The sequence below is a fragment of the Salarias fasciatus genome, chromosome 2, assembly GCF_902148845.1.
Source record: "Salarias fasciatus chromosome 2, fSalaFa1.1, whole genome shotgun sequence".
Classification (NCBI taxonomy): Eukaryota; Metazoa; Chordata; class Actinopteri; order Blenniiformes; family Blenniidae; genus Salarias; species Salarias fasciatus.
Genome location: NC_043746.1, coordinates 11,462,032 through 11,489,137, shown reverse-complemented (window position 1 = coordinate 11,489,137; position 27,106 = coordinate 11,462,032). Strand labels below are relative to the sequence as shown.

Sequence of the window (27,106 nt, the reverse complement as noted above, 5' to 3'; positions counted from 1 at the left end):
TTGAGGCGTCTGTGTGAGTGGGGGAGCGGGCAGGCTGGAGGTGTGGCGGCGCCGACGGAGAGAGAGAGGAGGTCAGCGAAGGGCAGTTTCGGGGTGGGGAGCTGGGACGGGAGCGCCGCGGTCGGCTCCCGCCTGGGTTTGTGTTCTCTCTCCGTCTCCTGGCGTCACCTGTCGAAGCAGCCGGCCGCGAACGTGTGATGACCCCCGAGGTAGCCCCCGCCGTAGGCCATGCTCAGACAGTGGCGGGGCTCGCCGGCGAGGGCCATCTGCACGGAGATGGGACCCTGCAGCGGCAGCCCCCGCGCCGCCGGCTGGAGACCTGAGGTGAGGCTGGGGTAGGTGGGGAACGCCGCCCCGGGCGTGATGGACGGCGCCCCGGCGAGCAGGCCCATCCTGTGGCTCTGGAGAAAGTCCTGAGACACGTTGACCACGGGGCCCAAAGCCGGGGAGTCCGCCAGTGCGTGCAGCTGGGACAGCGACGGGGAGTGCTGGGAGAGGTGGGGGAAGCCGTCGGGCTGAAACAGCAGCTGCGGAGTGGAGGAGGAGGACGAGGAGGAGGAAGAGGCCGATCTCTGGATGGCCGACACTGGAGAGAGGTGAGAGGTCTGAGGCTGGGACTGGAGAGAGGACGGCCGGTGAGGGGGGGTGGATTTGGTTTTGTTGGCCTCCTTCACATCGTTGTCATGAGCTCTGGGGAAAAAAGAGCGAAAGAAATATCAGAAAACTGATTAAATCTGTCCTGAGGTCACTGTTACAGCACTGTCCAAACAGATCACTATTAATGGAAAACCCTCAATATGGCAACAAGGTGCAAGAGGTGCAGAGACCAGTCTGTCCCTTCTAAACTTCCACACTTGGAGTGAATATGTGCAAACAATTACACTCACACACATGCAGACAAATAAACACGGCATCCCTGTGAGCGAGAAGCTGGAATCTTAATTACAGCTGTTAAGCAGCGCAGCTTTGAGGTGATCAGCTACGATTATACTATAGGCAGGCTTACTGGTTCAAGCAGCCTCCATAACCATGGCAACCAGAAATATAAAGAAAGAGAGGCTTTAATGTTGTCAACCTTGAGTGGCTATTACACTATGAGAGGCTCTGAGAGGCCAGCCTTGCTTTGCTCTGCTGGCGTGTTACTCGGTGCTTCTCTTACAGTAACATGAGTTCAATGCACTGCGTGAGGTGATCCCAGGTGTAGCCTGTCAGCAGATGCAGAGCGGTCGTCCAGCTGGGGGAAATCTGAAGACAAATACGAGACGCCGCCACGCACGCAGCAGCGACTTGGGAAGGCCTGAAGCTCAGGAAGGCGTGGTCTGTGGGAGAGAAATGACTCAGTCGATGCTTCCGTCAAACTTATAGGGCAAATAATCGCATGACCGGCTCTGCTGTCAACTCACCCTGCAGTGAGACTTCCAGGAAGTAGTGAGTGTATTTGTCCATGAAGGCCTTCGTCTTCGACAGGGAGGAAAGCGGCCAGCCGTTGTAGAGGTCGCCCTCCTGCACCGAGGCATGGAGGTAGTAGTCAATGAAGTGGGCTGGGGTGGGCATGCACAGGTTCCAGCCAAACGTCTCCAGCAGCAGAAGCTCCATTTTGATCAAATCCCTCTTGTTGAGAACCAGGTTCAGGCTGCACATGAATCCCAGAGAGTTTAGCTGCTCCAATTTGGGAACCCGGTCCTCTTTTTCTTCAAATTTACCTGAGAAGAGACAGATAAAGTGAGGTTAGATCAGACCTTTTCAGGAATGCGAAGGTCAGGAAAAGCTGATGGTCTCACAAGATGAGCAGCTGGCAGATATTTGTTGTTGTGTTTTTGATCATTCTCTTCACCTCTACATTGTCCCACGTCTTTGGAAGGACTCAATAATTGGGCCTATGCCAAAGAACAAAGCTCTAATGTCTCTCAGTGACTTCAGACCTCTGGCACTCTCCTCCCTCATCATAAAGTCATTTAAAAAAACTATTAAAAAAGAGTTTTGCTGGGAGTCCAGGAGGATGCGGTTTGCACACTTCTTAACAAAGCCTTTAGCACAGCTACATTTTATTGGCTTGTCCTCTATTTCTAACTATACCCAGCCACATATTTCAGCAGATATCTAAATGAACACTTTAACAATCACTCTGGCTTTGTTTGCTCGCTGATTAATATTTTAACGAACCTGCAGCAGGTGAGAGTGAACAGCCTTTTATCAAACGTCCTTTAGCCATCTACTGGTTCCACTCAAAGCTGCTTTTTGTTTTCTACACCCATACATGTCACAGTCATTTCAAAAATCATCACTTTGTCTACCTAAATACAGGTTTAACAGGCACAGCAACTCTTTTATGCCAACTGCCAATTGTTGACTCAATAACTGTAAATAGAGGCGTCAGTATGTACCTTGTTCAAAAGATGTTTTCTTTTATGGATGTTTTACTGCTGGCTGTACTACAAATTCACTGTCTGGAAAAATAACATTCACCTTGACCCTGAAACAATGAGGTCAGTTTTAATAATGTTGTTAACAGTCACTGGGACCAGTCAGTGCAGCTGAGAGGAGAGCATAAACTGATGAAGCCTCTTCCATCCAGGGTGAAACATCTTCCGAGACGAGACGGGTCCAGTCCTGATTTAACTGGTCTGGGACGCCTCAAACTGGACCATTGAGGAAATGGATAGACGCCTTCAAACTGTGGCTCCACAACTACTGGCAATGCCAAAATCCAACAGTCAGGTCTAACTTATTAAATGTTGTGTATAAAGAAAAAATATGAGTCCATAACAATCTACATTTCTGAAAGACATTTTAAAAAATTTACACTGCAGCAACCCATAAATCATGCAGCGACTGCATCATGGGTGTGTCATGAAGTGTCAGACGCTTGTGTAGAGGATTTCTATTGTATTTTGAATTACAGAAATGTCAAGGTGAGGCATAAATACTACAATATATAAAACATATTTAAAAAGTCTGATCCATCCATTTTCTAAACCAAACTGTAATACAAAACACTGCATCTTTTTTAAAGTTAATCACTGTTATATATAATCTATTTGAGTATCCTGATACATGAAAAACATTTATGTGGTTTTGTTTTGAGGATTGAAAATGTCAGCATCAGAAAGACTAAATCTTCAACTGTTAAATCCAGGCGCGACGGTGTGGGATGGTGGTAATGACAGATCTTTAGGATTGCTTCCTTACTTTTTTCCAATGCTGATTATTATCATCTGCTGCAGATTTTATGGTCCACTCCAAAGCAGCTTATTCCAGCTTCACAAAACCCAACAAGTGCCTTGTAAGCATTAGCAATTAAGTCGACTACTTCTGAACATCTGGCCATAAAGCTGAGCCATTACACTAATAAGCCTTGGGATGCATCAGTGTGGGCTTGCAGAGTGTGTGGCAGAGTGAGTGGATTATAAAAGCCTCACACTTTCTATGAAAATCCCTGTCTGCCAGAGCCCCAATATTTCTGTCCCTCTGACTCACCCCAGATCCTCGTGCACATTTGGAGCCATGTCAGTCTGGCAACACCCCTCCCCATCCCAGAGTGCCCTCCTTTCCATAGCAACAGCCCAGAGGCCTCAGGGGTCCATGTGGCCAATGAAGAGGGGTGTTTCTGCCTTTAATCCAAGGGTCCAAAAGGCCTCTTCTTAAACATTAAGAATGAGGGTGAGGGGTGTCGAGTTACTCCGATACAGACTTCTCTGTGAAGCCGCTGCCTTCCACTACACGCAGCTTTTTTGTGGAGGGCTGGAATGGAACTGAGTGACTCCCCAAGTTGTAGCAAAAACTTCCCCTGATTTCTGTGGCGAACAGCAGTGAGAGAACAATAACTGTATGCTCTCAAAAATGAACGCTTTAAATTTCATTACTGAGCAGCAACTAACCTGATACACATTTGATGGGTGTTTATTAAATATTGTGTATACAATTTGGCAGTATTCAATGGGATTCACAGGATTGTTTCATCAATTGTTTCATCAACCAATAGTTTTTGAATAACCTGATTTTTTTTTTTTTTGGTACTTATTACACACAGAAACAATCCCTCAAAAAAAAATTTACAATTCCAGTAAGATGACTTGATTAAACAGCCTCTGAATAAACAAGTGAATGCTATTTATCTTGCACTCTTCACAGATAAAAATCAAAGTGTTTCACATTATAACAACTTTTTCCACATCGAGGCTTAACGTAAAACACAAACTGTTGCACAGTTCGCAAGGCGGATTTTTAATTAGTGGAAAAGAGGCCTTTGCAAGTCATAAAAACAATCCCACATATACAGTCTATACTGCCTGCTGATACAGATTATAGTCTCCCTCCCCCCCCTGCGAGGATTAAAAAGTTATGCATCCGCTGAGTAAAAATATGCATCAAGCTGAGAACAACAACCCTCAGCTGGGGTAAATCTTCTAATCTAAAGCCATGGCAACCAGACATTCAGAGTAGGGACTCAGACTTTGCCGAGATACAGTTAGAAGTGAGTAGTCCAAGTAACAACTGTCTGACATGTCGTGGTTGTTGTCATTGTCTTTGTTGAACCTCATTTACCTTTTAATGCCTCCGTCTCGTTGACCAGGGTGTCTTTGTACAGAGTGCAAGTTTTATCACTGATCTTGTGACCTACCATTAAGGGAGGCAGGGTTAGAGGAAGAGAGGGGGATCTGCGGCCCAACATGCCAGAGGGTGGGAGTGAGGGGGGTAATTAACAGAAAGGCAGTAACAGCGTCTCTCCAGCAGAACAGGAAGCACAATGAAACGGGGCAGTTTACAGCCACCAGGGCTTGTTCCATGGCCCAGTCCACACTTGCCCCATTCTCTCGCCCCTGTATCCTCTGGATCAGTGTTGTCTGCTGCTAGACTGCTATGTCCACACAGACGCAGCTATAAAACACCATCAATGCCCCCAATCTCCACACAGCCTCAGCCTCTTTGATCTTGAGAGACATGGCGCAAGTCTATCTCCTTATTGTGCTCCGTGATTACTCTTCTGGTTTACAGCTTGTGGGTGAGCAGGGACACGAGGAACTTAGGATACCCAAAAGCTTAGAAGACAAAAGGCAAGAAGCATCGCAGAACCATACAGGGGCGCAATATGAGTCTGAGCCACAATTCACTTTGAATTACTGTAAAAGGAGTCGACTGCTCCATGCATCACCGCTTATGGGACAAAACAGTTGCCTTATTTACTTCAGTGAGTAGACACAGCAGGAATGCAGCCCCGCAGTGAAAAACATGTCATGGTAAACAAGTTTCTGCAGCACATCTGACGGGGTCAGACACATTCATGGTCTTCTGATGAGGAAAAGATATTACAGAAAATATAAATCATCTGTCACTCTGTGCCAATGCTTCAATTCAAATTGGTTTTTTTTTTTTTTTTTTTTTAAAAGTCTGAAAATGATTTGAAGCTATAACAATAAAGAACCCAACAATGCTGGAACAAAAGAAGTCATCCAAACTTTTTCTATTCAAGAAATTTAAATCAGTTGGCTTTGTTTTGTAGGTTTCCTTTGAAATCGCCTAAATTGGTTGAATATTTACGAAAACTGTTCACAAATGCTCTACTGAATTGCTCACATATTACAGTGAATTTTTTAAAGTTCTGCAGCATTCAGGAGTCATGAGTCTACGGTCTTAATACAGGTATATTGAGTTACTTCACAATGCACTGAGGTGTATGTCAGAGAGATCAGCCTCTGTCTACACAGCAGCTTGGGTGATGTCTGATTGCAACCTGAGAGAAGGTGCATTCCTCTCCTGTGAGTTCAGCCTACCTGGAATGCAGGGAGCTCAATGATCCTATCTTAAGCTGGCGACCGGGGACGAAACGGCCGAGAAATACAGACACCCTTTCTAACTACACCAAGTGCACAGCAAGTCCGAGACGCCCATCTTTTTCCCACAGGTGATGAGAAAAGGTCGAGTAAATAGGCAAAGGTAAAAGGGCAAAGGTTAGAGTGAGGTGAGGCCAGGATGCAGGGCGTCCCGCCAGGTGTGCCGTTTGAGGAAGAGGCGACGGTTTGGGCGGAGGGTGGATTTCTGATAGGGGCCGTTAGGAAACCTGAGAGCTGTATTCTCATACAGGGGAAAAAAAAAAAAAAGTCTCAGTTTCTGTTACTGTTGATTTTCAAGCTACCATGAGACTCTAGTTCATTCTGATGGGATCAACAGTTGAATCAATTCTTCGCTTTTTCCACAGTTTTGACAGCCCACCATAAAAATAAATAACATACTATGCCTTCCCAAAATACACTGCCTGAAGCACTTTAACATCACATGGAGGAATCAGGTGAAGGACTTACTGGACTACTTCTCAAGATGCTCCCGGACGCCAAACACAAAAATAGCAAACAAGAGCAAGAACAATAACTAGAAGACCTGGATCTAACCTGGAGCAGAGGGTGTATAAAACATCCACCTCTTTCACAAAAAAGTTACCTTATTTGTTTGGTGCGTCTCATCTTCAGTTGAAAATGTCTCACATTTTTAGGAAACACAAAAATGACAACTGGGAATGATACACAACGTAATACAACAGACTACATGGACATGGCTGCAGAAGGAAGGGGCAGAAATCTGATTTAAGTAGCAGTTTGTGTAACTGTGGGAAAGAAAGACTGCAAACACATAGTTTATGACAACTGGAAATCTACTGGAAAGCGTAAATTACCCACTCCACAAAACCAAACAAAATAAAAAGAACCCCACAATAACTGGAAAATTGACATATGAAACACATTTAAACTGGTCTCCAAATTAATTCATCAAAATGACTTCCCCAAGAAAAAGATGTTTACAAAACCAGATTTGTTACTGCTACCGTTTACTGTCGATAATCTCTTTTCAATAAAAGGTCGGGCGGTAAAGAAAATACCACTTTTCAGCTATTCTTCATTCTCCGCTGGTTTCACCGTTTGATTTGACAGCCATGAAGGAATTTCCTCTCCTCTTTCATTTGGTGGTTCATCTTTCATTGGGAGAGGGAAATTGGTCACAGCTCCATCACCGTATCTGTGTGCTGCCACCCCTGATCCGAGTAGCTCTCACAATGTCAGCCTGGGATGACCCCTGACCCCTGACGCTGAATGCTCGGGTGGCTGCGAAGAATCCTAGAAACCCGGGCCTTGTGTGTGTGTGTGTGTGTGTGTGTGTGTGTGTGTGTGTGTGTGTGTGTGTGTATGTGTGAGAAACAGAGAGTTGGGGGGTATTCATTGATTATGGTTGTAAAGCACTTTGACATATAAGTGGTGACACTGGGAGTGTGTCGGCAAATAGCTTCAGGAATAACAAAACATGGAATTTGACAGACTGCTCATGTTTATCCTGCAGTTTTGTGGATTAGAATTGCAGAACAGACGGCAAACAAAAACTGTAAACTGCTGCTTTGGTGGCCTCTAATACAAACAGTATGAGCCTATCCAATGCCATCTGTACATTTTTACATAATTTCTTTAATTGCGTAAGCCCCACATGACCACAGTTCCATCAGAATTACTGTCAAATCCCCGAGACAGGGATAAAGGGGGAAGTGGGTTCCCCATTAATCTACATTTCAGAGCACCCCACTGAGTGGTTCAGTTCTAACATGTCCCATTTTGCAGGCCACCACCTCTCCCTCCCTTTCTACCCTGTTTAACATCAGCAGCCAACCTGCCTTTGAAGTCCTACTCCATTCATTTCCCAACCCCCCAGGGATGTGGGCCTGCTTTTACTGGCCGCCCTGTCCCAGGACTGGATCGCGCTGCCTGACCCTGACAAGGTGAGAGAACAACGAGGAAGATGGAGCCGGCAGCCAAAGGTAAACGGACACCAGTGGAGGCCGGCAGATTGAACGGTTACGTGCGGTGGTAGCTATGCTCTTTAAAAAACAAAACTCGCTTCGTCGACGAGCTTTCAATTGGGATTGTAATTAGATTAATGCAAGAACGAACTCCATGCGTTTATCACAATGTTGCCACAGCAACCACGTTCTCTTTTAGCCACGATGGCTTAAGGCAAATCTTTACCACACTCACACACATGAACCTCCACCCCTCCGAGTGTGCTCCCCTCCCCCTCTCTGGGATAGGTCTGGCTGGCTGGCTGGCTGGCTGGCTGGCTGGCTGGCTGTCCTGCTTGCATTGACTGGCTTTTGTTTGAGGCCTGACTCGGAGAGCATATGGCAGGTGCCCCTCAGCACACAGTCCCTCCCCACCCCCGAGCTCCAGGGCCAATGTGACTGAGTGCAGTGTGTCATCAAGATGACTGAGCTTCTTGTCCTCACTCGGTTCACAGGATGCTCTTTTTGTTGTTGGAGACTCTTCACCGGATCATGTTTACCAAGCAAAATACATAAAGCGCAGCTTCAACACTTTAACAAAAGAGTGTTCACCTGCCATGATCAATAAAATAGGAAAGCAGCCTCGACTAAACATTAGCATCATGAAAACAAAAAAATCAATAACTTTCTCATGGTCTCTGTGCAGTCACATGCATGATGTCATTTATAGTCACAAATAACTGCAGTACGCTGAGCTTTGGGGACCAAAGCGTGCCGTGAAGATTGATGTGATCACTGCATGACTCCAGCCCGATGGAAGCCTATGTTTGCAGACACACACTTACTCCAAAACACGGCTCCCCCGAAATACAGAGCACATTTTTATTTCTCCGATTAACTGGACTCTCTGGAGCGGGGCGAGGTCACTAAGTAAGTGCCCCACAGTCAATAACACTCAGTCCCTGTAGGTTTGAAAAACTGACCGTAATCTTTTTCCTGCAAATGAAAAGGAGCTCATCCACGAGCAAACACAAGTACCCAGAAAAACACACATACAAAAGAGTAACCGGATTAGGCAGCGACTGAGGAGAGGCACAAAAGAGGTACAGATTAATTAACCGAGTGTGGAAACCAGAAAAGTTTAAAGAAAGAATATGTACTGTATGTGGCTGTCAAAGGCAAGCCGTGAGACCTGGGGAGGTTGTTCAATAACTAGGCCAGATTCCAAAGCACCTCAGGACAGATGAAAACCCAAGACAACTTTGAATCAAACACCCTTTCAAGCCTTCATCAATCATGACAGAGACTCCCTAGAGAGCTGGAAGAGTAAGAAGCAGGAGAAAAGAAAGCAGAGCGAGCCTCCCTAACTGAAAGCCACAATCAAAGGATTCAATAAGAAATCTGATTAATCTATCAAACATTAGAAGAATAACCTCTGTCCAGGTTGGCTCTGTTAATACTGATATCACTAAATGAGCAGCCTCTCAAAGCTATTCTTAGATTCTCACGAGAATGCTTTTAAATAAAACCTCTTTCAAGTTTCATATTCAAATTTATCCCACCACAGAGACGTCTCTGATTGCAAAGAGGGCCTCTATGCAACTATGCATGCACGCACGCACGCACACACACACACACACACACGCCCACGTCCTCCCAAGTGAGCAGGGCTTTTTTTTTTCCAGACTCCGACTTTAACAGCATCATTAGTCTAATTACCCTTGATGGCAGGAGCTGCATTAATGTACAGAAAACCTCACAGACTGTTAATCACCAGACAGACATGGAGACACTAATAACTACCACACAACATGCGCCATGCATCACTGCGAGGACAGAGATTAACGCACCTGTTTTACACAAAACAGTGAGGAACTGGAGTAGATTTCATCACAAAGAAGATCACTGGTTACTAAACACATGGAATTCGACAGCTTTGTGTTGGCGTATTTTTTTAAACAAATGTTGATGCCGAGTTAAAATTTCTAGCAAGTTAACAAATGTTATGTTTTTTTGTTGACATCGGGGAAAAATAGTTTTTAGAATGATTGGAGAATTGGCCTTCTAAAATGAAGATTTGTATGTGTTTTCAATCACTGGGAGAAAAAAAAAACGGTCAGAATGTTTTTAGGAAAACATGACGGTTTAAATGGAGACAGAGCGAAACAGAAGAATCAGCCTCAGATCAGGTTGCAGCCATAATCAAAGAAACCGATAGAGATCTGCAAATTTAGCAACAATCCCAAACTGTGTTTTTCCCCAAAACAAGCACGACAATGGAAACCTCGTTTTCAGACAAATACTCCAGTTAACTGTAAACTGTCAGCTCAGTGCCAATCACAGTAAAATGTCGAGCCGCAGCGGAAAAAAACATCACCACGGTCTCCCGAGTATAACTCAAATTAGCCCCGTTGCAGGAAGTGTTGTACCTTGTGCCATCTGTGCATAAACCGCCTCTTTTAGCTCAGCAGCCTTACAGTGGTGTCCTTGTGTGTGCTCGGGTTTGTGTAGACGCAATAGGAACAGATGAAAACACAAACTGAGCTTATGAGAAGTTATTCTCCCATACGTTTAAGATTTAGAAAAAAAAAATGTTCGCAAAGTGTTGCTGCATGTATGCGAATACAACCAAGAGACTCAAAAAGTATCAAAAACAGCAATAAAGCAGGCACACATCTGCAAGCAAACGTGGACTTACTGGCTAGCAGCAGGCAGGAGAGGGCGATGACATAGAGCTGCTTGACGGCCACGTCATAGTGGTCCATGAACAAATCCAGCAGGTAGACAGCCAGGTGGCGTGCTGTCGGACAGAGCTGGTAGCGGTTACTCAGGATGGCCAGCAGGTCTGCAAAGTATCGCCGCATGCCGATTTGTGGAGAGTGGGCCCGATACACAGGTAACTTCAGCTCCTGCAGAAAAAAAAGAGGGCAGAGATGAGGGGGGGTTTAATGAGAGGAGCCAGAAGAGCAGGGTGGGCAGGAAGTGGTGCTAAAGAAGTGTGGGGGTTGTAATTAATATGCATAATAATAGTGAGCTATGCATGTCTCCTACTGACTGGCCTTCAGTACTGCAGAGCTTAAATACTCATATCAAAAATACATGCAAGGTCCCCTCACCTCAATTTTATTCTATTCTGCAGTGCTGCGGGAAAGTGGGGATAATTTGGGTCATTGCAGGGGTCTCTGAACAATGGGGGGAGCATTTGTGTGTGTGCTCATGTCATGTGGTTTGGGGAGGGGAGAAGCTCCTTCCAGTGGAGGTTGAGGAGCAGATAGGATTAGATTTCACCCCGAGCACGTCTCCTATTCATGTTCAATTAGCTGCATGTGTTTCAAAGTGGAAGGAGGACACTTAGGGCATTAGCATTGAATCCCTTTCAGTTATCTTCCCAATGAGCCCAAGGAAACTAGAGAGCAGTGATGCACCAACACTGCATGAAGTACTAGTATTTGTGCACAGAGAAAGATTCCCGATACCACCCGGCAAGTATACAGGACGTCACACATCAGCAACGTCGCCTGCAGGTACGCAAGAGAGCATGAGCGATATCCGCCACATGGAAAGTCTTTATAATTGATGAAAATGACAAACGTAAGGCACACTGTAAATTACGATCTGTCAAAATACTGAGAGAAGTGGCGAAAGCGAGTTCCCGCAACACCAGCAACTTAATCACCAGTGGCATCTTACTTGAACTGCTCGGCACGTAACTCTGAGCCATGCTACATGCTAAAGAAGTTTCAGGGCTCACACACTAGCTATGCATGGCACCCATGACTAAAGTATGACTGAAACACTCTTTAACAGCGAGCTGAGGGTGTGTGTGTGTGTGTAAGCTTGGTCTAAACACATAACGCAGTGTGTAGATAGATGCTATGCATGCTGATGGAGAGCGTAGTGTCGGTGCAGAGGCTGTTAGAGGTGATTCGTAGCGACGCGCAGCCTTTGCACATTGTTTGCACGGAGAGTATGAAATAGCCTTTATGGCATTTAATAGGTAATCATATCAGTACAAGGTATCAGCAAAGAGCTAAAGGTTAGTACTCACACTCCCTCTTTAAAAAAGCGGCATCGCACATCCTTACCAGAGAGCAAAACATGTTTCAAAAGCACCCTCGGAGTAACAAACAAGATATTTCAAACTGCGTGTACATACAGAGAGAACAGATTTTTTTTTTCTACACATTAAGCTGCTTATAGTAGTAAATACTTTTGTTTTCAAAAATAATTCTATCTCACTGTAAGTCTGACTGAAAACAACAACTTTTTTTAATTTAATAAGAGCCTGAGGATTGGGTGAATAATCTCTTTAAGGCCAGCGAGGGGTCCTCAAAACTATCAAGGCATCAAGAAAACATCCATATGAGTTTGGGCCTTTTTTAAGAATATCTCAGTCCTTTCATGGGCTGACCGGCGAAAAGCTTTGTGCTGTGAAGATTAGTCATTAATCATAACTAGTGTGATGATTAATTATCTCGAAAAGGAGAAATATATTTCTAAAAGATTTGATGCCTCCCATTAGAAATTGGAAGATTGAGACTGCTACTTGAACAGAAGACTAATCAAGAAAAACTAATGGCAGATTAATCATGATGACTGCATCCTCGGGGTTTTCGTGGAAACACATGCTGGAGTCAATATTTAGCAAAACAAGCTGCTGTGTGGGCAGTTTGACCGACACAGTCAGGGTTACACAAACCATCAAGTATTTATTTTGAGCGCCGCTGAAACAACAGCGATGCTCAGACTGACACTTCCATGGCATCCAAAAATAAACAGCATGCCCCCCTAGACCAGCACACAGCAGCACCACCCCCGGTGACTGCACCAGCCACATCCTCAATCCTCCTCCCACTGCCTCTGGTCCATCTGTCTGTCTGGGGGTACAAGGGCAGGAGGAGAATGGTGGGTGGATGTGAAGGGGGCAGGCAGCTCCAGTCAGGAGGGAGGTGGAGGGGGGGGGGGGGGGGGGGGGGGGTGGGGGGTGGGGGGTCTGTGTAGGGTGGCGAGGTGCCTTTGTGGGGGATCCGCACCATAATTAAGGATTCCACAGCTGCCTACTGATTTGCATGTCTGATAATTTGCCACATGCTACACAGCGCTGCTATCTCCCACATCAGGGCATTATCTCTGCAGCAAACGTCATTAAGGCTGAATGAGACGGTGGGGGTGCCGACGCCATGCAGGAAAACCTCAACACTGCGTGGAGGTCTTCGCACACACAGCTCTGATACTGATTCCATCATTTCTTCGACTCACAGATTCACACTACTTTAAGATAAGGCACTTCTGAAAACAACCAGCCACCTCCACTCATCAGCAAGACGATCAACGCCAGCAACAATCGTTTCTGTGACGACTGATAAGAGCTTTGAAATAAATTAAACTACCTCTTTTCTCGTGGCCAGTCTGCTACTTATAAACAACAGGGCCCAACATAAATTGTTTTTTTCCTGACCAACAGAGAAAAACAAAGGAAATCCAATCATCATTTCTAAAAGCAGCAATTTGGTGCAAGGGAAACGATTATAAATACATGTTTGGCTTTCCCCCCTCCAAATGAAAAGTAACCTGATTTTTTTTTTCATTTTAAAATCTTTTACTGCACTTAAATCCAAGCTAATGACAACTTTTCGCTATTACTCATACAATGTAGCTGTACTAAAGCAATCTAGATTATCACACCTTTCTCTAATCCTTCTTGAATAATATTTTATAAATTTGTGTGTCCATGTTTTCTTGTTTATTATTTTTTATGTCATTTACATAGAAGAAAAAGCTTTTTGTGCTTGGATAAAAGGAGCTATGCAAACAAACTGCACTGGTGTTGCCCTTTCTTTAAATTTCTCTACATCAGAAAATATAACCAGAAACAAAATATGTCAAGAAACCGCCAAAACTAAGTGTTAAGTAAGTAAAGAATATTTTAAATTTAAGCTTAATGGAAAAAAAAAAACTTGTGGAAGAAATTGTCTTCATGGAAAAACAGCATCACTTTTTTTCTCCCGCTTCATGCATCATGTGTTACAACATCAAAAGGTATGTAGGCAGTGGGAAAAACCCCGTTCACTCCACTGTGGCTGAAAAAGAAGCTGATTTACTGTCTGCCGTGAGGAAAATGTGCACGATGATGTCTCTGAACGAAGTCATCCACTCTGATGTGCTACTTAAAATTAAGTCGCCAGTATGCATCACATGTTCTTCGTCTGTAAATGTGTTTTATGTCAAGAGTTTACACTGCAGTGATAGAGCTGCTACTTCTTCCTGATGTAGGTCAATGAAACCCCAACATTAGAGATGACAGTGTCTCTCTCTCTCTCTCTCTCTCTCTCTCTCTCATTATATGAGAAAAGAGTGGGTGTATTTGGTTTACAGTTCTGCGTACAAATATTCTATCTAATTGACAGCTGAGTCAGACCCTGTCCAGCATGAGTGGAGCGAATCAAACCGTGTGTAACCCAGTGACTCATTATACAGCTCACAAAACCTGATTCACAATGTCATACACTGCAGTCCTTATTCTACACATACGAGTACATGCACAGGATCTGTGACAGCCAGTGATCAAAAGCTAATCTGTGTACATCTCCAAGCGTATGATGATGGCAGGAGCAGCCTCTGATTCAAAACGCCTGTCAAGTGACAGATGTCTCCATTAAAGTGACACGTGGGAAGAAATATGATCGTGCTCTGAGGTTAATTAAGATATTCTCAATTAATGAGCCTTAACTCCTCCATGTAATCTAATTTAGATCATGTTTAAACAGACAACAGGACCGGGTAATTATATTTTCCTTTCAAGTTTACCTTGTGTGGCATGCATGTACAAAGAGTGAAATCTGCATCCAAGAAAAAAAAAACATTAAAGTAAAAAGAATTTTATTAATTGCTGTTCTGTTATTCTCACGAATTGGGCTTAAGATGTCAAACATAATTTTCATGTCTGTCTTTTTTGGGATTTATCCCAAATGCTTCTATTAAAAAAAAAAACAATTCAACATATTGAGTTAAGAGAGGAAACACAAGAGAAAACATGATGTCATTTGGGATTATTGATTAAAGTGTGTACTTAAGGAGTTAACCTGTTGTCCTTGCTCTTACTTATGTCTGTGTTATTAAGTGGTGATATGCAGTGGAACACACTGCTTTTCTCAGGCGGATGATAGACACCTCGACAAATACGTTAACACGAGTTTTGTTTAACACACACAAGGTTCCTCCACAAAGTCAACAGAATGAGAGCTTCCTCTGGAAATCCTGTGCTGCACAGTAAACTCACCTTGATGCGGAGGGATTGATGGATATCTGCAGCCAGCTGTCCTTTCCACCACTGCACCTCCCTCTCCATCTTTCCCATTCAGAGGAGGCTTGAACAGTTTAGGTATACCTGCTGAGAAAACAGGGCTAAATTTACACACTGGAGGAGACCGGCTGGAAGTGGTGGTGATTGCTTCAACATTTAGAGCGTTTCACAGACTAAAACCACCTGATTACACAGAGGCTCAAGCTTTTTCTAAAAATATTACCCATAAAAATAAAATGTTCCAGTTACTTAACTAGAGATTGTTGTTTGTGCTGACACTGAAACAACGTGTTAGTTTTTTTTTATTATTATTATTTTAAAATGCATAAATGAAGTTGGAGAATTTGAGTGGCTTTGATAAAGTTTTTGGAGATCTTGCTAATCTCCCAGCAGTGGTCTCTGCCTCTACAGGCCATTTTCCCTGCTCGGGAATTTAAATGGCTCAGTTAAATGCCCACTCGACCACGCCGAGGGTCAAACAATCCGGAGCAGCCTCCATAAATCTCATTTTAACACGTTATTTGTCATGATTCACCGCGGCGGCGAATCGGTCCCCAGACCGCCGGACTTCGGTTGAGCCCGAAGCCGCTTGAGGACCACGAGTCAGCGGCCAAACAGTGAAGGCTGCACAAGTTAACTGCCCACCGAGCTCCGACGGCCAAAACCAAAACAGACACAAAACTGGACATGCCGGCTCGAACCGGGGCTCCTCTGGCCCCGCGAAGCCCCGCTGAACTTTTCATCCCGGCGGGTTTTACATGTGCCACTCACCGCTCCGACGGGAATGCCCCCCAGACCCCTTTGTCTCAGTCCGACATCCTGAATGAGAGAACTCCTCTTCGGCTCAACTTTGAGAAAAAACACCTCGCCAAACACAAAGTTCAAATCCGCTGGCAAGACGCTACAACGGCCGCCTCCGCCAAATCCCGCCGAGGGGTCTCCGGCGGCGCCGTTTTCCCCCGAAACTGTGGCTGACTTTTCGGAGAGAAACGCGCTCGGCCGTTTTCTCTCCGGTGGCTCCGCTGTAACAAAGTAGCCTGCTCGGCTCGGCTGCACCAGCTGCCGCGGCGAGGAGCCGCGAGGTGAACGGAGCTCTGGCGCGTGGGAGATGTAGTCCTGCACGAGGCGGAGGACTACAACCTGCAGCCATGGCACGGCACGTGAGAACCGACAGAATAGAATAGAATAGAATAGAATAGAATAGAATAGAATAAAAACGACTAACAGAAATATATTTAAAATGTCAAATAAGGATCAAATTGAGTGTAACCATATACAAAGCTAAATATATATATGAGAAGGGCTTGACAGGAAAAACGACAAAGATAAGTTAAAGAGTGTGATGGTCACAGGAAGGAAGGATCTCCTGTGACCCTGTAAGGCAAGGCAAGGCAAATTTATTTATATAACACAATTCAGACACATGGTAGTTCACAGAGCTTCACAGGGGGAAATAGGAATAGAAATACATTCTAACAAGACAATTAAGAATATTAATCTTATGCAATGATGATTATAATACATTAAAAAAAAAGCTATTTAGAAAGACATAAAAATGATAATAAATAAAGTAAAACTTGTATTAAAATAATTCAAATCCTTTCTTTAATGGAAGGGGCAAATAATAGTGTTTAAGGTCTGATTTAAAAGAAGTGAGTTTGTCAGCAGCTGTATTGCACTTTAATGTTAGGAGTGTGTTGCTATCTCCAGGTCTGGCAGGGTGCTGGGTATGTGGGCGACATGGTCTGGGTCCACTCAACCCGGGTCCTGGGGTGTTGCTGTGAGCCACCTAGTTCCATTCATATTCCCAGTGAGGAAACAAACCTCACACACACTCACAGACACACACACTCTTCATCATATATGAAGAATGAGATGCAGTGCTGCTTTTGTTTGTGCACTGCTCATCAAAATGTCAAAACTATTAACCAACGAATCACGATATACCGATTGGGCTGCACAAATAATGGATTCTGAAGTAGCACACATATTGGCCGAATGAGCAAATCCTCCAAAAACACTAAAGAGGGGAACTGGTGATTTCACTCATCTGGTGCTGAGCAGAACAACATAATCTGCAGAGAACACAAGAAATATGTTTCAACCAAAAAAGTTCTATGCCCTCCAGAGTTTCATGCCTCTGACAGGAGGAAGCATTTTGTTCATGTTTTCTGCAGGATTGTGGTCAGCTCTGCCTCAGATAAACATTTTAAATGATCAGGGAGACACGTGAACTGAACACACAGGGCATATACTAAACACAGAGCATGCTTTAACGAAATAAAATTCCCATGCAATAATGTGTTATCTCACACTGGCTTCTCATTGATTTTTATGACACATGAACATTTCATGTTATGCCTAGAGGAGTATTTCCTGATGACAGACTGTAACAGAAGTATAACCGCCTGCAGAAGGAATTTTTAAACTTTCTTCTGTCATTTTGATATTTTAACTTTAAAGTTATTTATTCTGTGTTGTCTTATGATATATTATTTGTTTTGTTTGAATGATTCTACAGATTTTGTGTTTAAGTATTGTTCCATTGAAAAATTAATAATTTGGAACATATATCTTTTCAAATAATAGAAAAGAATGCAGAGTAAGCAGGGTCAGACAGTGAGATAATTGTTTTAGAAGTTCATGTAACTGCAAATTATGGCACAGCTGCACAGATAAAGAGAGATAAAGAGAGGATTACTACCTGACCCTAATTCTAATAGTTTTATTTTATTCAAACTACCTTCTGAGGTACAATTTACACATTGTTTCATGATCACATGTTGCTGTGAAATATAATTAACCTTTTGATTTGCATTCAAATCATTTTCTACTTTTAACAGAGGAAATTCGTGTTTTCTACCTACATCTTTTCCCCCCACATTTTGTGTGCTCTTATCAAGAAAATTTTATTTGTCAAAATTCCAAATATATCGACTGTATTGTTTCTAAACATTCCATCAAAAGTTATCTAAAGTCAGAATGGAAACGTGGAGGCTCCACCTTTTCATTGTTGTGTAGGCAGCAAGAAGCCAAGCTAAAGGACCATGTGCTCTGCATGAGGTGCTGCTCAGCCCGAGGATAGAAACCAACATTACCTCAGAATGTCTCTAAAATAACAGACACTGCATTGTTTACTGAGAAAAATGTGTCCTATCTTCTTGTATCACACTATTGTCATTACTGACAAAGTATTTGTTCACTGGTGCCAGTCAAACTCCATATGCAAAAAGTCAACATTTGATTTAATATTTGTTCAGTTTGGATGATTCTGGGGGTTTTCATGATTAGATACATGTTTCTTTAATCCAAGAACAAAAATGACTGCTTCATGTCACACAGCTATGACGAGGTGAAGAAGGCTATAAATTGAGAAACTGTTCTCATTTGATATATTAATCATGACAGAAGATGTAGTTTATCTTTGGATTTGTCCTCTTTACTATTATCCACCCTGATTTATGCAGCCTTTCATGATGTGGTTTGTGTGGATTTTACCTTAATTAAATTATCATAAAAATACAATCCCTTTAGAGGTGTACAAAAAAGAGCAAATGTACTTGTTCAGTTTATATTTACTTGTTTTATGCACACAGACATTTAAGAACACATATTAATATGAAATAATTAACATTCAAATTTTGTTTGTTTTTTTAATTCCCTCCAATGTTTGCATTTTTTATCTTCTCAAGGTCACAGGAACCAAATAAATACTTTATTCTTAAGTATTAAAGCTCCATTAATGGCGTAAACCAGACATGACCAAAGAGTTAATTCGACCTTAATTGGTTTTGGCTTTTTTTTTTTTTTTTTTTTATTATTAATTAAGTCAGGAGTTAAAAACTGAACTCACAGGGCTCAGGTGAATGTTCTCTCTCTTCGTGCGCCCCCTCGTGGCTGAGTTTGTTAAGCTTTGGAGCAGCCATGCACTGGTGAGCTCTTCGACTAGAGAAAGAAAAGACTGATGGGCAGAGCAGAGTGTGAGATGTTTCAGGACACTGGCATTAACTGTCAGTCTGCGTGTTGGCCTTTCTGTCAGCCTCAAGAAGAAACTCCTCGTCGGCGTAGATCAGAAAGCCGGTGAAGGTGCTGTCGGTCCAGAACGGGTCGAAGAAGAGTCCGTTCTGCTCAGAGTAGAAGATCTGCAGCCACACCTGGTCCGACTGCTGCAGGTGGAGAACAGTGGAACCGGACGCCACGTCGTGATTCCCGGTGTTGGCGTCGAACGTCTTTATCTTGTACTGGCCGTTGTGCACCAGCCCGATGGCCAGGTGCTTATTGGCCAGCGTGATGTCGTAGGTGAAGTAGTAGACTCCGGGGACGGCGCAGACGAACTTCCCGCTGGTGGCGTTGTAGTGGTCCCCCTCGTTCAGCAGGATCCGGCTGAAGCGGATGGGCATCCGCTCTTTGGGGTAGCTCTTCGTCACGGCCACGGAAAAGGCCGACCGGGCCGCCTTGCCACAGTTACAGCCGCCGGGAGCTCCCGGCTGGCCGTCGTCGCCCCGTTCTCCCTTGTGCCCCTGCTTTCCGGCCAGTCCTGGTGCACCACGGTGACCTTTCAGACCTCGGGGTCCCGCCTTGCCGATAACTCCCTCACGGCCTTTCACGCCAGGCTTGCCTGGGTTCCCAGTTCGTCCCGGATCACCTGATAACAGACATGAAATATTAAGAGGATCACAGTATAAAAGTAAATGTACCTTTTCTGAAGGTATCAGCAAGAGATTTCTGGACTCGGAGCTTCATTAACCGGGTTTTAATTGACGCTCTAAAGATCTGTCAGCTGATAAACTCGTCTGCCACTTCAGCAGCCACAGGCTGCTCCGAGCAGCTGACACAAGACGTGGAAATCACGTTAATTGATGCCTACAAAGCAGGGAGGGTTATTAAAAGACTTTTAAGTGCTTCCAGCTTGCAATTTTCACCATGTGAAATGCCATTAGGAGGCAAAGTGTTGAAGTGGAGACAGAATCTGAAGAACAGAAAATATCTTTTAGATGAAGGAGATGTGCATTTTAGGATCTGATAGTTTGCAGGTAGGCTAGAGAACTATAGATATGGTGAACAGCATCATCTTTAAACCTTTTAGATTAGAGAAATTGATGGATTAAACAGCAAAAATTCTTGAAATATCATACATTCATCGAAATGAGTAGAGATCATCTGTCAAATGTTGAAGAGTTCCAGAGAGTCAGATCACCTGCATCACCCTTCTGTCCCTTCTCCCCGTCCCCTCCGTCTGGGCCGTCCTTCCCCGGCGGCCCCATCGGGCCCACGGCCCCCGGAGAGCCGGGCGCCCCCGGGCTCCCGGCGGGCCCGGCGGGGCCCGGCAGGCTGCAGACCAGCTGGGAGGAGTGGACGGTGATGTTACGGCCCTTCTTGGTGGAGGGAGTAGTGGACTGACAGAGAACAGCTGGCAGCACGCAGATCATCACGCACATCTGGAGCATGATGGGAACTGCGTGGCAGGAAGGAAACAGCAAAACAAACAAACAACAACAACATCCAGGATTAAAAGTGAGCTAAGTTTGATGAGATGATGCAAGAATCTGCTCACATAAACTCCTCAGTCTGCCAAACAAGGTCAAGTACTGATGGAATGCATGCATTCCATGAATCTGATGAAATCGTGTGAATCTCTGCTGAGCTGTGTGGTCGGTTACACACACAGTGATCAGCGTGAATCATGATGCGTGTTTTCAGTTCAGGTCAAAGAAGAGAGAGATTTTTGCAGAAAGCATGCCAAGAAAACGAGTGCGTCTCTAAAGAACACCGAGAGAACTCACCGGGCAAGAAATGATGATCCGCCTGCATTTTTCACCTCTGTCAGAGCCTTTTCTTTCTGCTGGAGAATTCACAAGCTTCCCTACATGATTTTTCTTCACGACATCAGAGAGGCAGTCTTCATTCTCCAAGAGGAAACGCTGCAGAGAAATGTGCAGCCCAGAGAATCGGAGTTCCTCATATCCGCCCTGTTTATGCACATGCAGTGCCAGAAAGAATACTTTCACCATGATGTCATGAGACTCAAGTCAGTGCAACAGTATTTCACAGCTGAAAAAAAACAAAAAAACAAAACAATATTACATAACAAAGTGTTCGAATGTATGAAGCAAAGCCATTTTTATTAAAAACTCTGCTTTATAGGAGGATTTTCTGATGTATGTTGAAGTTTGAACTTTGTGCATTTTTGTGCGAGAGCAGCTGAAAGAAAAATGGAGATGCTGCAGATCTCATACTTTTCACAGTGTGTATCATCTTTCACCATCACCATCATACCTTGAGCATATAGTCACAGAGGCTCGTCTGATCAGCTGCAGACAGTTCACAGAGAAGACATGATTTATTATACTGGCCACAGTCACACTGTTAAAAGCAGTGACATTATAAAATGCACTTCATAACTGATCAGAGCACCTCTCTGTTTCTCATAAATAATCCAGGTCAGAGCATTAGAAGGAAAATAAATAGCCTACTTATTTCACATCTGAATTTCATGTTTTATATTTTTAAACCAATGTTTCACACAAGGGATGTATCAGATTCTCTCTTTGTCAGCGGATACTCCAAAACTGATTTCTTCAGGATGTCAAATGAAGCCTAATAAAAACAGACTGCATCATGGATTGAACAAAATTAACAATTTGTCTAGATTAAACCTTCATCAGTAGATAAGACCACAAATTCAATGAAGGACAGACCAGACTGGATCTTTTGAAGATGCCAGAGAACCACTGAATATATAATTTCTAACAATATAAAGTAGTCCTTTAATCTGACAATAAATTCTCAATTTTTCATCCCACAGATTTAGAATTGAGCAAGCTCTGAAATGTGTTTATTTACATAACAAAATTTAATCCGAAGAAGAACCCAAAGGTCGGGATTGTTCATACATACGAAATACAGTATGTCTGCTTACAATCATGATGAGTCCAGAATGGGAGCAACATGTTGCATTTACTCATTTAATGCAACTGCAGAAAGAGTTAACGTTTTAGTAATGATGGCGAAGCCGTTTAGAAGCCGACCTTGGGCTGAGTTTGACCCTGGGGTCAGACTTTAGGCATGCCCAATTTAGCTCATTGACTTGCATGTCTTGGCTCATCATCAGGTTAAGTCTGCTTGACCTTGAGTGTGGGGGACGTGGATCTGAAACCCAACTGTTGCAAAAAGGGCATGAGGAATAAAAACTGGCCGATCCAGCAGGCTGCAGTGGCTTGTTAATGATCCCTGTTGAAAGGGATGCGTAGTTTGTCTTGAGGTGACTTTAGTGCTGAGAAAGCACTGACAGGTAGAATGCATCATAATTACTAATTCAGCTTGTTTCATGGAAACGTTTCATGAAGCTGCTTGGTGGAGTAGTCTTCAGCAGTTTCACTACTCTCAGAAAAATAAATCAATAATTGGACATATTACAATGACATCATTTCTAAGAACGGATTACATAAAACAAACTTTCATTTAAACTTTGTATGAGGTCATGAAATTTCAGTCTCTGGGGTAAAATAAGTAAATCTTGCCAGTCTTTTTTAAATGCACATTTGGTGGAAAACCATCAGACCTTTTCTCGGTGAATCTTATGTTACAGCGACACTTCAGAAAATGGACAAATATGTTTCATTATAAAAATGCTTTAATCACAGAAGCAGTAGTTGCGCCTGGGTTTAGCTTTGGTCTGAAATGTTCTTCTAAAGACCATCAATGGAAATACTCATATTTACATGCGATTTGAGTCTCAAAAATGAAGCACATTTCATGTTTGTCCTAAAGCTAAACAGACCAGAACTTTCTATGACGAAAAGCTATCAAACTTATAAAACACGGCGGTTTCCTCCAGCGTCCTGTGACCAGTCAGCCTGGCTTACTGCAGGGGTAGAATGTCCAGTTTAAGAGTGTGACACTGTTATTTTAGAAGCTGTTTGGGTAAAGTCCTCTGGGGGTGATTTGGGGGGAGTCAGCGGGGAATGGAAGGAGGTTACTGTCCCAGGAAAGAAGCCATGGGATCATCTGGCCGGGCGCGTTTCATGCGGAAGGCCTCCATCTCCTCCTCGGTGGGAGCCTTCACCTCCTGCAGACTGTTGTACGGCCTCTTCCTTTCGTCCAGCTGCATGATCACCTCGATGTGCTTCACCCGCTTGTCCTCCGCTTCCAGAGCCTTGGAGGAGGAGACAGGTTGGATGTTAATAAACCACCGACTTTGAGACATTCTCAGCCTTTTAAACACTAAGAGTTTTTACCTTCTTCAGCTTCTCCTTCTTCTTCTCTTCATCCTCCGAGTCGCTGCTGTCAGAGCTGTGCTTCTTGTTCTTTTTATTCTTCTTTTTCTTCTTCTTCTCTTTCAGCTTGTCCCGATGCATCTAAACAATAAAGCATTGACATAATGAATTCAACTAAAATGTGAAAATAAGGTCCTTTATATTCATCATTATTGATACGATCTAAACTGATGTGCTGCCTCTTACTTCCAGCAGAGACTTGGGCTGCTCCTCCTCCTCCGGCTGAGTCAGGCCCTCTTCAAAAGGAACACAGTCCGAGTTGCTCTGCGGGTTATTAAACATGAGAGAGGAAATTAAATCACTTCTGTTTCATCACAGAGACAAAAAAAAAAAAAAAAAAAAAAATCAGCGTTAATCAGGCAGAGCCTTTAAATGTGAGGAGATACTTACAATCTGAACGCCGGTATCTCCCGTGCAGTAACTCTGCTTGACCATCGAGTGGCAGCACTTGTATCCCCAGAAGCCGTCCTTCCAGTATGAACCCCAGATACACTGAAAATGAAGCATTTCGGTTTTTTTCAGGATAAACTGCAGTGCATACAGCGTCATTGGAAAATGTGATTGGTCGACTTCTGGAGCCACTCTTCTCCTGTCCTTACAGTGTGGTTATTGATGAGCACATCCTCCTCGTACTTGGAGCGAGCCACAGCTTTCTCAAGTCCTTTCAGCACGGCGCCGTGGCGGGAGTACTCCACGTAGTCCTCTGTCTGGGCCAGCAGCAGCTCGCGAGGCGGCGCGTCCAAATGCTCCCGGCCTCCGTACTGATCGTCACACACAAAAAACAGAGCAGATCAGTCTGTGGGAAAAACTGTGAAAACGCTATGCGGTGTGCTGACATTTCCAATTGGTCAAATCAATTTTGAATTTATAACTCTTGCTTGTGGTTAGAAGATAGCAGCTGAATACATTCTGTCAGGATTCAAGATAGCTCTAGTTTAAAAAAAAACAAGAAAAAAGCAACAAACAAGATGTAAACAGTTAATTCCTCTTCTAAAAATGTTGGCTGCATACCTTCTCCAGGATGCTCTCCCTCTGCTCCTCTTTAAAGTCTTCTTTCTTGACCTTGAAGGATTTATGGAGCAGCTCCAGCTTGGTGGGGTCGGCCTGCAGATGCACCTCGGAGCCCCTCTCATACGCGTCCCAGGCAAACACTGTCACAATCAAGGTTATAACCATTATAGAGTTGTAAAAGACAGTAAAGCTCTCTCTTTTTGGGAATTAAAAACATAGAAATTCTAAACACTGAAAACTGGAAGTCATCATCTGCAAAAAAAAAAAAAAAAAAAAAAAAAAAAAAAGGTAATTTTTCAACAGAACAGACTTGAGGTGATCAGAAAAACCACTTAATCAGAAGGAGGCGATATACACTCCATAAATATCTTGCGGGTCAACCATCTAACCAAAGGGAAGCTTATATTTAAAATACATAAGATTCACTCATAACCGGGCAGCCACAGAGGAAGTCGTTTACAGCATCAGCAAAACCCTGAAACAAAGACAGAAGAACCGAGCCGATAAGGAGTCAGCGCTACTCACGCTGCGTTTGGGCCATGGCGATTGTATCCCCGGAGTAGCGAGCAAAGTTGTCTCCAGCGTATTGGACCCTGCAGGCCAAAAAAAAAGAAAAACAAGAGAGAAAGATTAATTCAGGGCAATAACTTCAATACAATCCAAGTTCTCAAGAAACACAGAGACTCACTCTTCTGGGTTCATGCCAGTGTTGGCATGTGGGTTCTCTCTCATAGCTCGGGTCTTGGGGTCGTAGTATGCCGAGTTCGGATCAAGATTTCTCAAGTACTGTGAGAAAGACAAACGTGCAGCTCTGATCATCTAGTGTCTCAATAACAGTCTTTATACATTTGCTTCAACGGAGGACATTAGAAAGAGTCAAAGATAGTGACACTGAGTGATTGTTAGTTCTGAGCGCCTTACTTTAGCTGTGTCTTCTCTAATTCTCAGATTTCTGACGGTGATTCTTCTCTTTGAGTCAAAGTTTTGACCCGGCATGTCGATGTCGTCAGCATACTTGTCTTCGTCCTCATCTTCGCTGTCATGCTCACGCTCCTGCAATGAAAGGAATCAAAGAGTTAGATTTTGTATTCTAATCTCCAAAATCAAACATCATCGGCCATAAAAGCACTTACGGTTTGGTCCAGTTTCCCAGAGGCCAGCTCATCCTGAAGCTTATGAGCTTTCAGGGTCCTTTTTGCCTGAGAAACAATGAAGAAAAACACAAGCTGAACACTCAGAAAACTGCCTGTTAGGTTTGACTTTTTGTCACTTATAAGCATTAGAGTTTCACACTTACACAGTCTGAAGCTGTCTTACTATTCCACAAATGTTCGATCTTCTTCTCCACAGAAACAAAACATTAAGGACCTCGTCTACAGCTGGACTGCTTACCAGATCTACTTTGGCATACTCCTCCACGATCCGCTGGTGTTCCTCTGGGTCGTAGCCATTCCAGCGGTCGCGCTTCCCATCGTAATCCATGTTGAGCTGCACCTGATTGTGTTCATCTGGAGCAATGCCTGTCCCAGTGAACTTGGCTCCAACTTTCCTGGGACGCTGTTGTTACAACACAGAAGGTCAGAGGTCAACTCAGCTTGAAAAAAACAATATCACTTTACCATGCAAGTTAGGTTTCTTTCACACGAAATAAACCCACAGACATCATGTGTTTTACCTCTAAGCAGTCTTTCTTCTTGTGCGTCATGGCCCCACAGTTCTCACAAGCACCTTTACGATATTTTGTGACAAGTGCACCCTGTGTGAAGACACAAAGTTAGTTTTTATCAAGTATGCTACCTCGTTAGGACATCAGACAACAATGGGAATGATCCTCACCTCTTGTACGCCTCTTTTGTACCACTCTCCAATGGCTGAGAACTGGCTTTGAGTTTCACTCTGTGGTCTTTGATGCTTCAATGTGGGCCTCTTTGATGGATCAATATACCATGGCACTGATGAAATATACTGTGGGATGTGAGGGTTGATATCCCTGCGCAAAACAATGAATGACATTTGTTGTTAATTATTGACTCACAAGTTTAATGAATACTGTAATAAATACTGAAAAATATCAATGATGCATAATGGATTATTAATGTTTTATATGGTAAAAGTTGATATTCTTCACAATTTATTTCTAAAGAATCCTCAACCCAGAAGTTAAAGACTAAACAAACTTCAAGTTTGTGGGACACGGAAAAAGCTTTGTTGCGGACAGCAAAACATCAATCATCTGAGAAAGCACACACTCACTTTCCCTCCTCGTCCACCTCGGCTGGAGCGTTTCCCAGCTTCCTCTGCTCCTCCAGCTCCTTCTTCTTCCTCCAGTCCTCCCGGGTCATCTTTTTGGGCTCATCCAGCCCCACGATGCCCTCCGAGCTGGGAGTCGGTGCCTGCTCGGTCATGATTCAGCCTGCCACAGCAAACACATGACTCAATTAAACATCAGTGCTGCCACCAGTAGTTTTTGCATTAACCTGAAAAATATCTGAAGTGCGTTTAGTTTTATTTAAATAAATAATAAAGCCTAGCGTTATGTCTCCCAAACGTTACGTAGCTCACCACTGTCACTAATTTAGCAGTAATTAACGGTCCTGTAATAAAAACAACTTATTTACCTTAAACGTCTCCTGCAACTAACAAATAAATCTATATCCTCTTCCCAACAACGATTTTGCCGCTTAAATACGAGTTTTGACGCGCTTCAGTCGTGTTTTGGTCAGGCGGCAGCCATCGCCATTTTGCGTCAATGGCAGCTAC

At 43.7% G+C, this 27,106-nt stretch overlaps 3 protein-coding genes and 1 long non-coding RNA gene across 5 annotated transcripts; 1 reads left to right on the top strand and 3 right to left on the bottom strand.

Annotated features, from left to right (window-relative positions):
- Positions 1 to 16,088, bottom strand: ccnjl (cyclin J-like). 2 transcript variants are annotated; one of them, XM_030108053.1, is made up of 6 exons: positions 15,831 to 16,088; positions 15,036 to 15,146; positions 10,455 to 10,665; positions 1,404 to 1,703; positions 1,160 to 1,319; positions 1 to 690 (listed from the first exon to the last, which is right to left on the bottom strand). In XM_030108053.1, exons 2-6 carry the CDS (start codon positions 15,111 to 15,113, stop codon positions 165 to 167), a joined length of 1,275 nt encoding a protein of 424 aa, XP_029963913.1. In that variant the 5' UTR covers positions 15,114 to 15,146; positions 15,831 to 16,088; the 3' UTR covers positions 1 to 164. The 2 variants fall into 2 exon arrangements, with proteins under 2 accessions (XP_029963913.1, XP_029963923.1); XM_030108063.1 differs by having other exon boundaries at positions 15,036 to 15,143.
- LOC115400294 (uncharacterized) lies at positions 3,077 to 22,881 on the top strand. Its single transcript, XR_003932790.1, has 3 exons — positions 3,077 to 3,095; positions 11,011 to 11,015; positions 22,807 to 22,881. It is a non-coding gene; the product is annotated as an uncharacterized LOC115400294 (long non-coding RNA).
- On the bottom strand, positions 18,771 to 20,986 carry c1qtnf2 (C1q and TNF related 2). Its single transcript, XM_030108073.1, has 3 exons — positions 20,843 to 20,986; positions 20,257 to 20,514; positions 18,771 to 19,704 (listed from the first exon to the last, which is right to left on the bottom strand). Exons 1-3 carry the CDS (start codon positions 20,868 to 20,870, stop codon positions 19,064 to 19,066), a joined length of 927 nt encoding a protein of 308 aa, XP_029963933.1. The 5' UTR covers positions 20,871 to 20,986; the 3' UTR covers positions 18,771 to 19,063.
- On the bottom strand, positions 21,922 to 27,106 carry slu7 (SLU7 homolog, splicing factor). The gene is made up of 15 exons (XM_030108039.1): positions 26,965 to 27,106; positions 26,600 to 26,759; positions 26,183 to 26,336; positions 26,022 to 26,102; positions 25,739 to 25,903; positions 25,480 to 25,545; positions 25,268 to 25,399; positions 25,035 to 25,132; positions 24,872 to 24,939; positions 24,347 to 24,486; positions 23,935 to 24,096; positions 23,726 to 23,827; positions 23,522 to 23,599; positions 23,297 to 23,416; positions 21,922 to 23,214 (listed from the first exon to the last, which is right to left on the bottom strand). The coding sequence occupies exons 2-15, from the start codon at positions 26,749 to 26,751 to the stop codon at positions 23,035 to 23,037; spliced, it is 1,698 nt and encodes a 565-aa protein (XP_029963899.1). The 5' UTR covers positions 26,752 to 26,759; positions 26,965 to 27,106; the 3' UTR covers positions 21,922 to 23,034.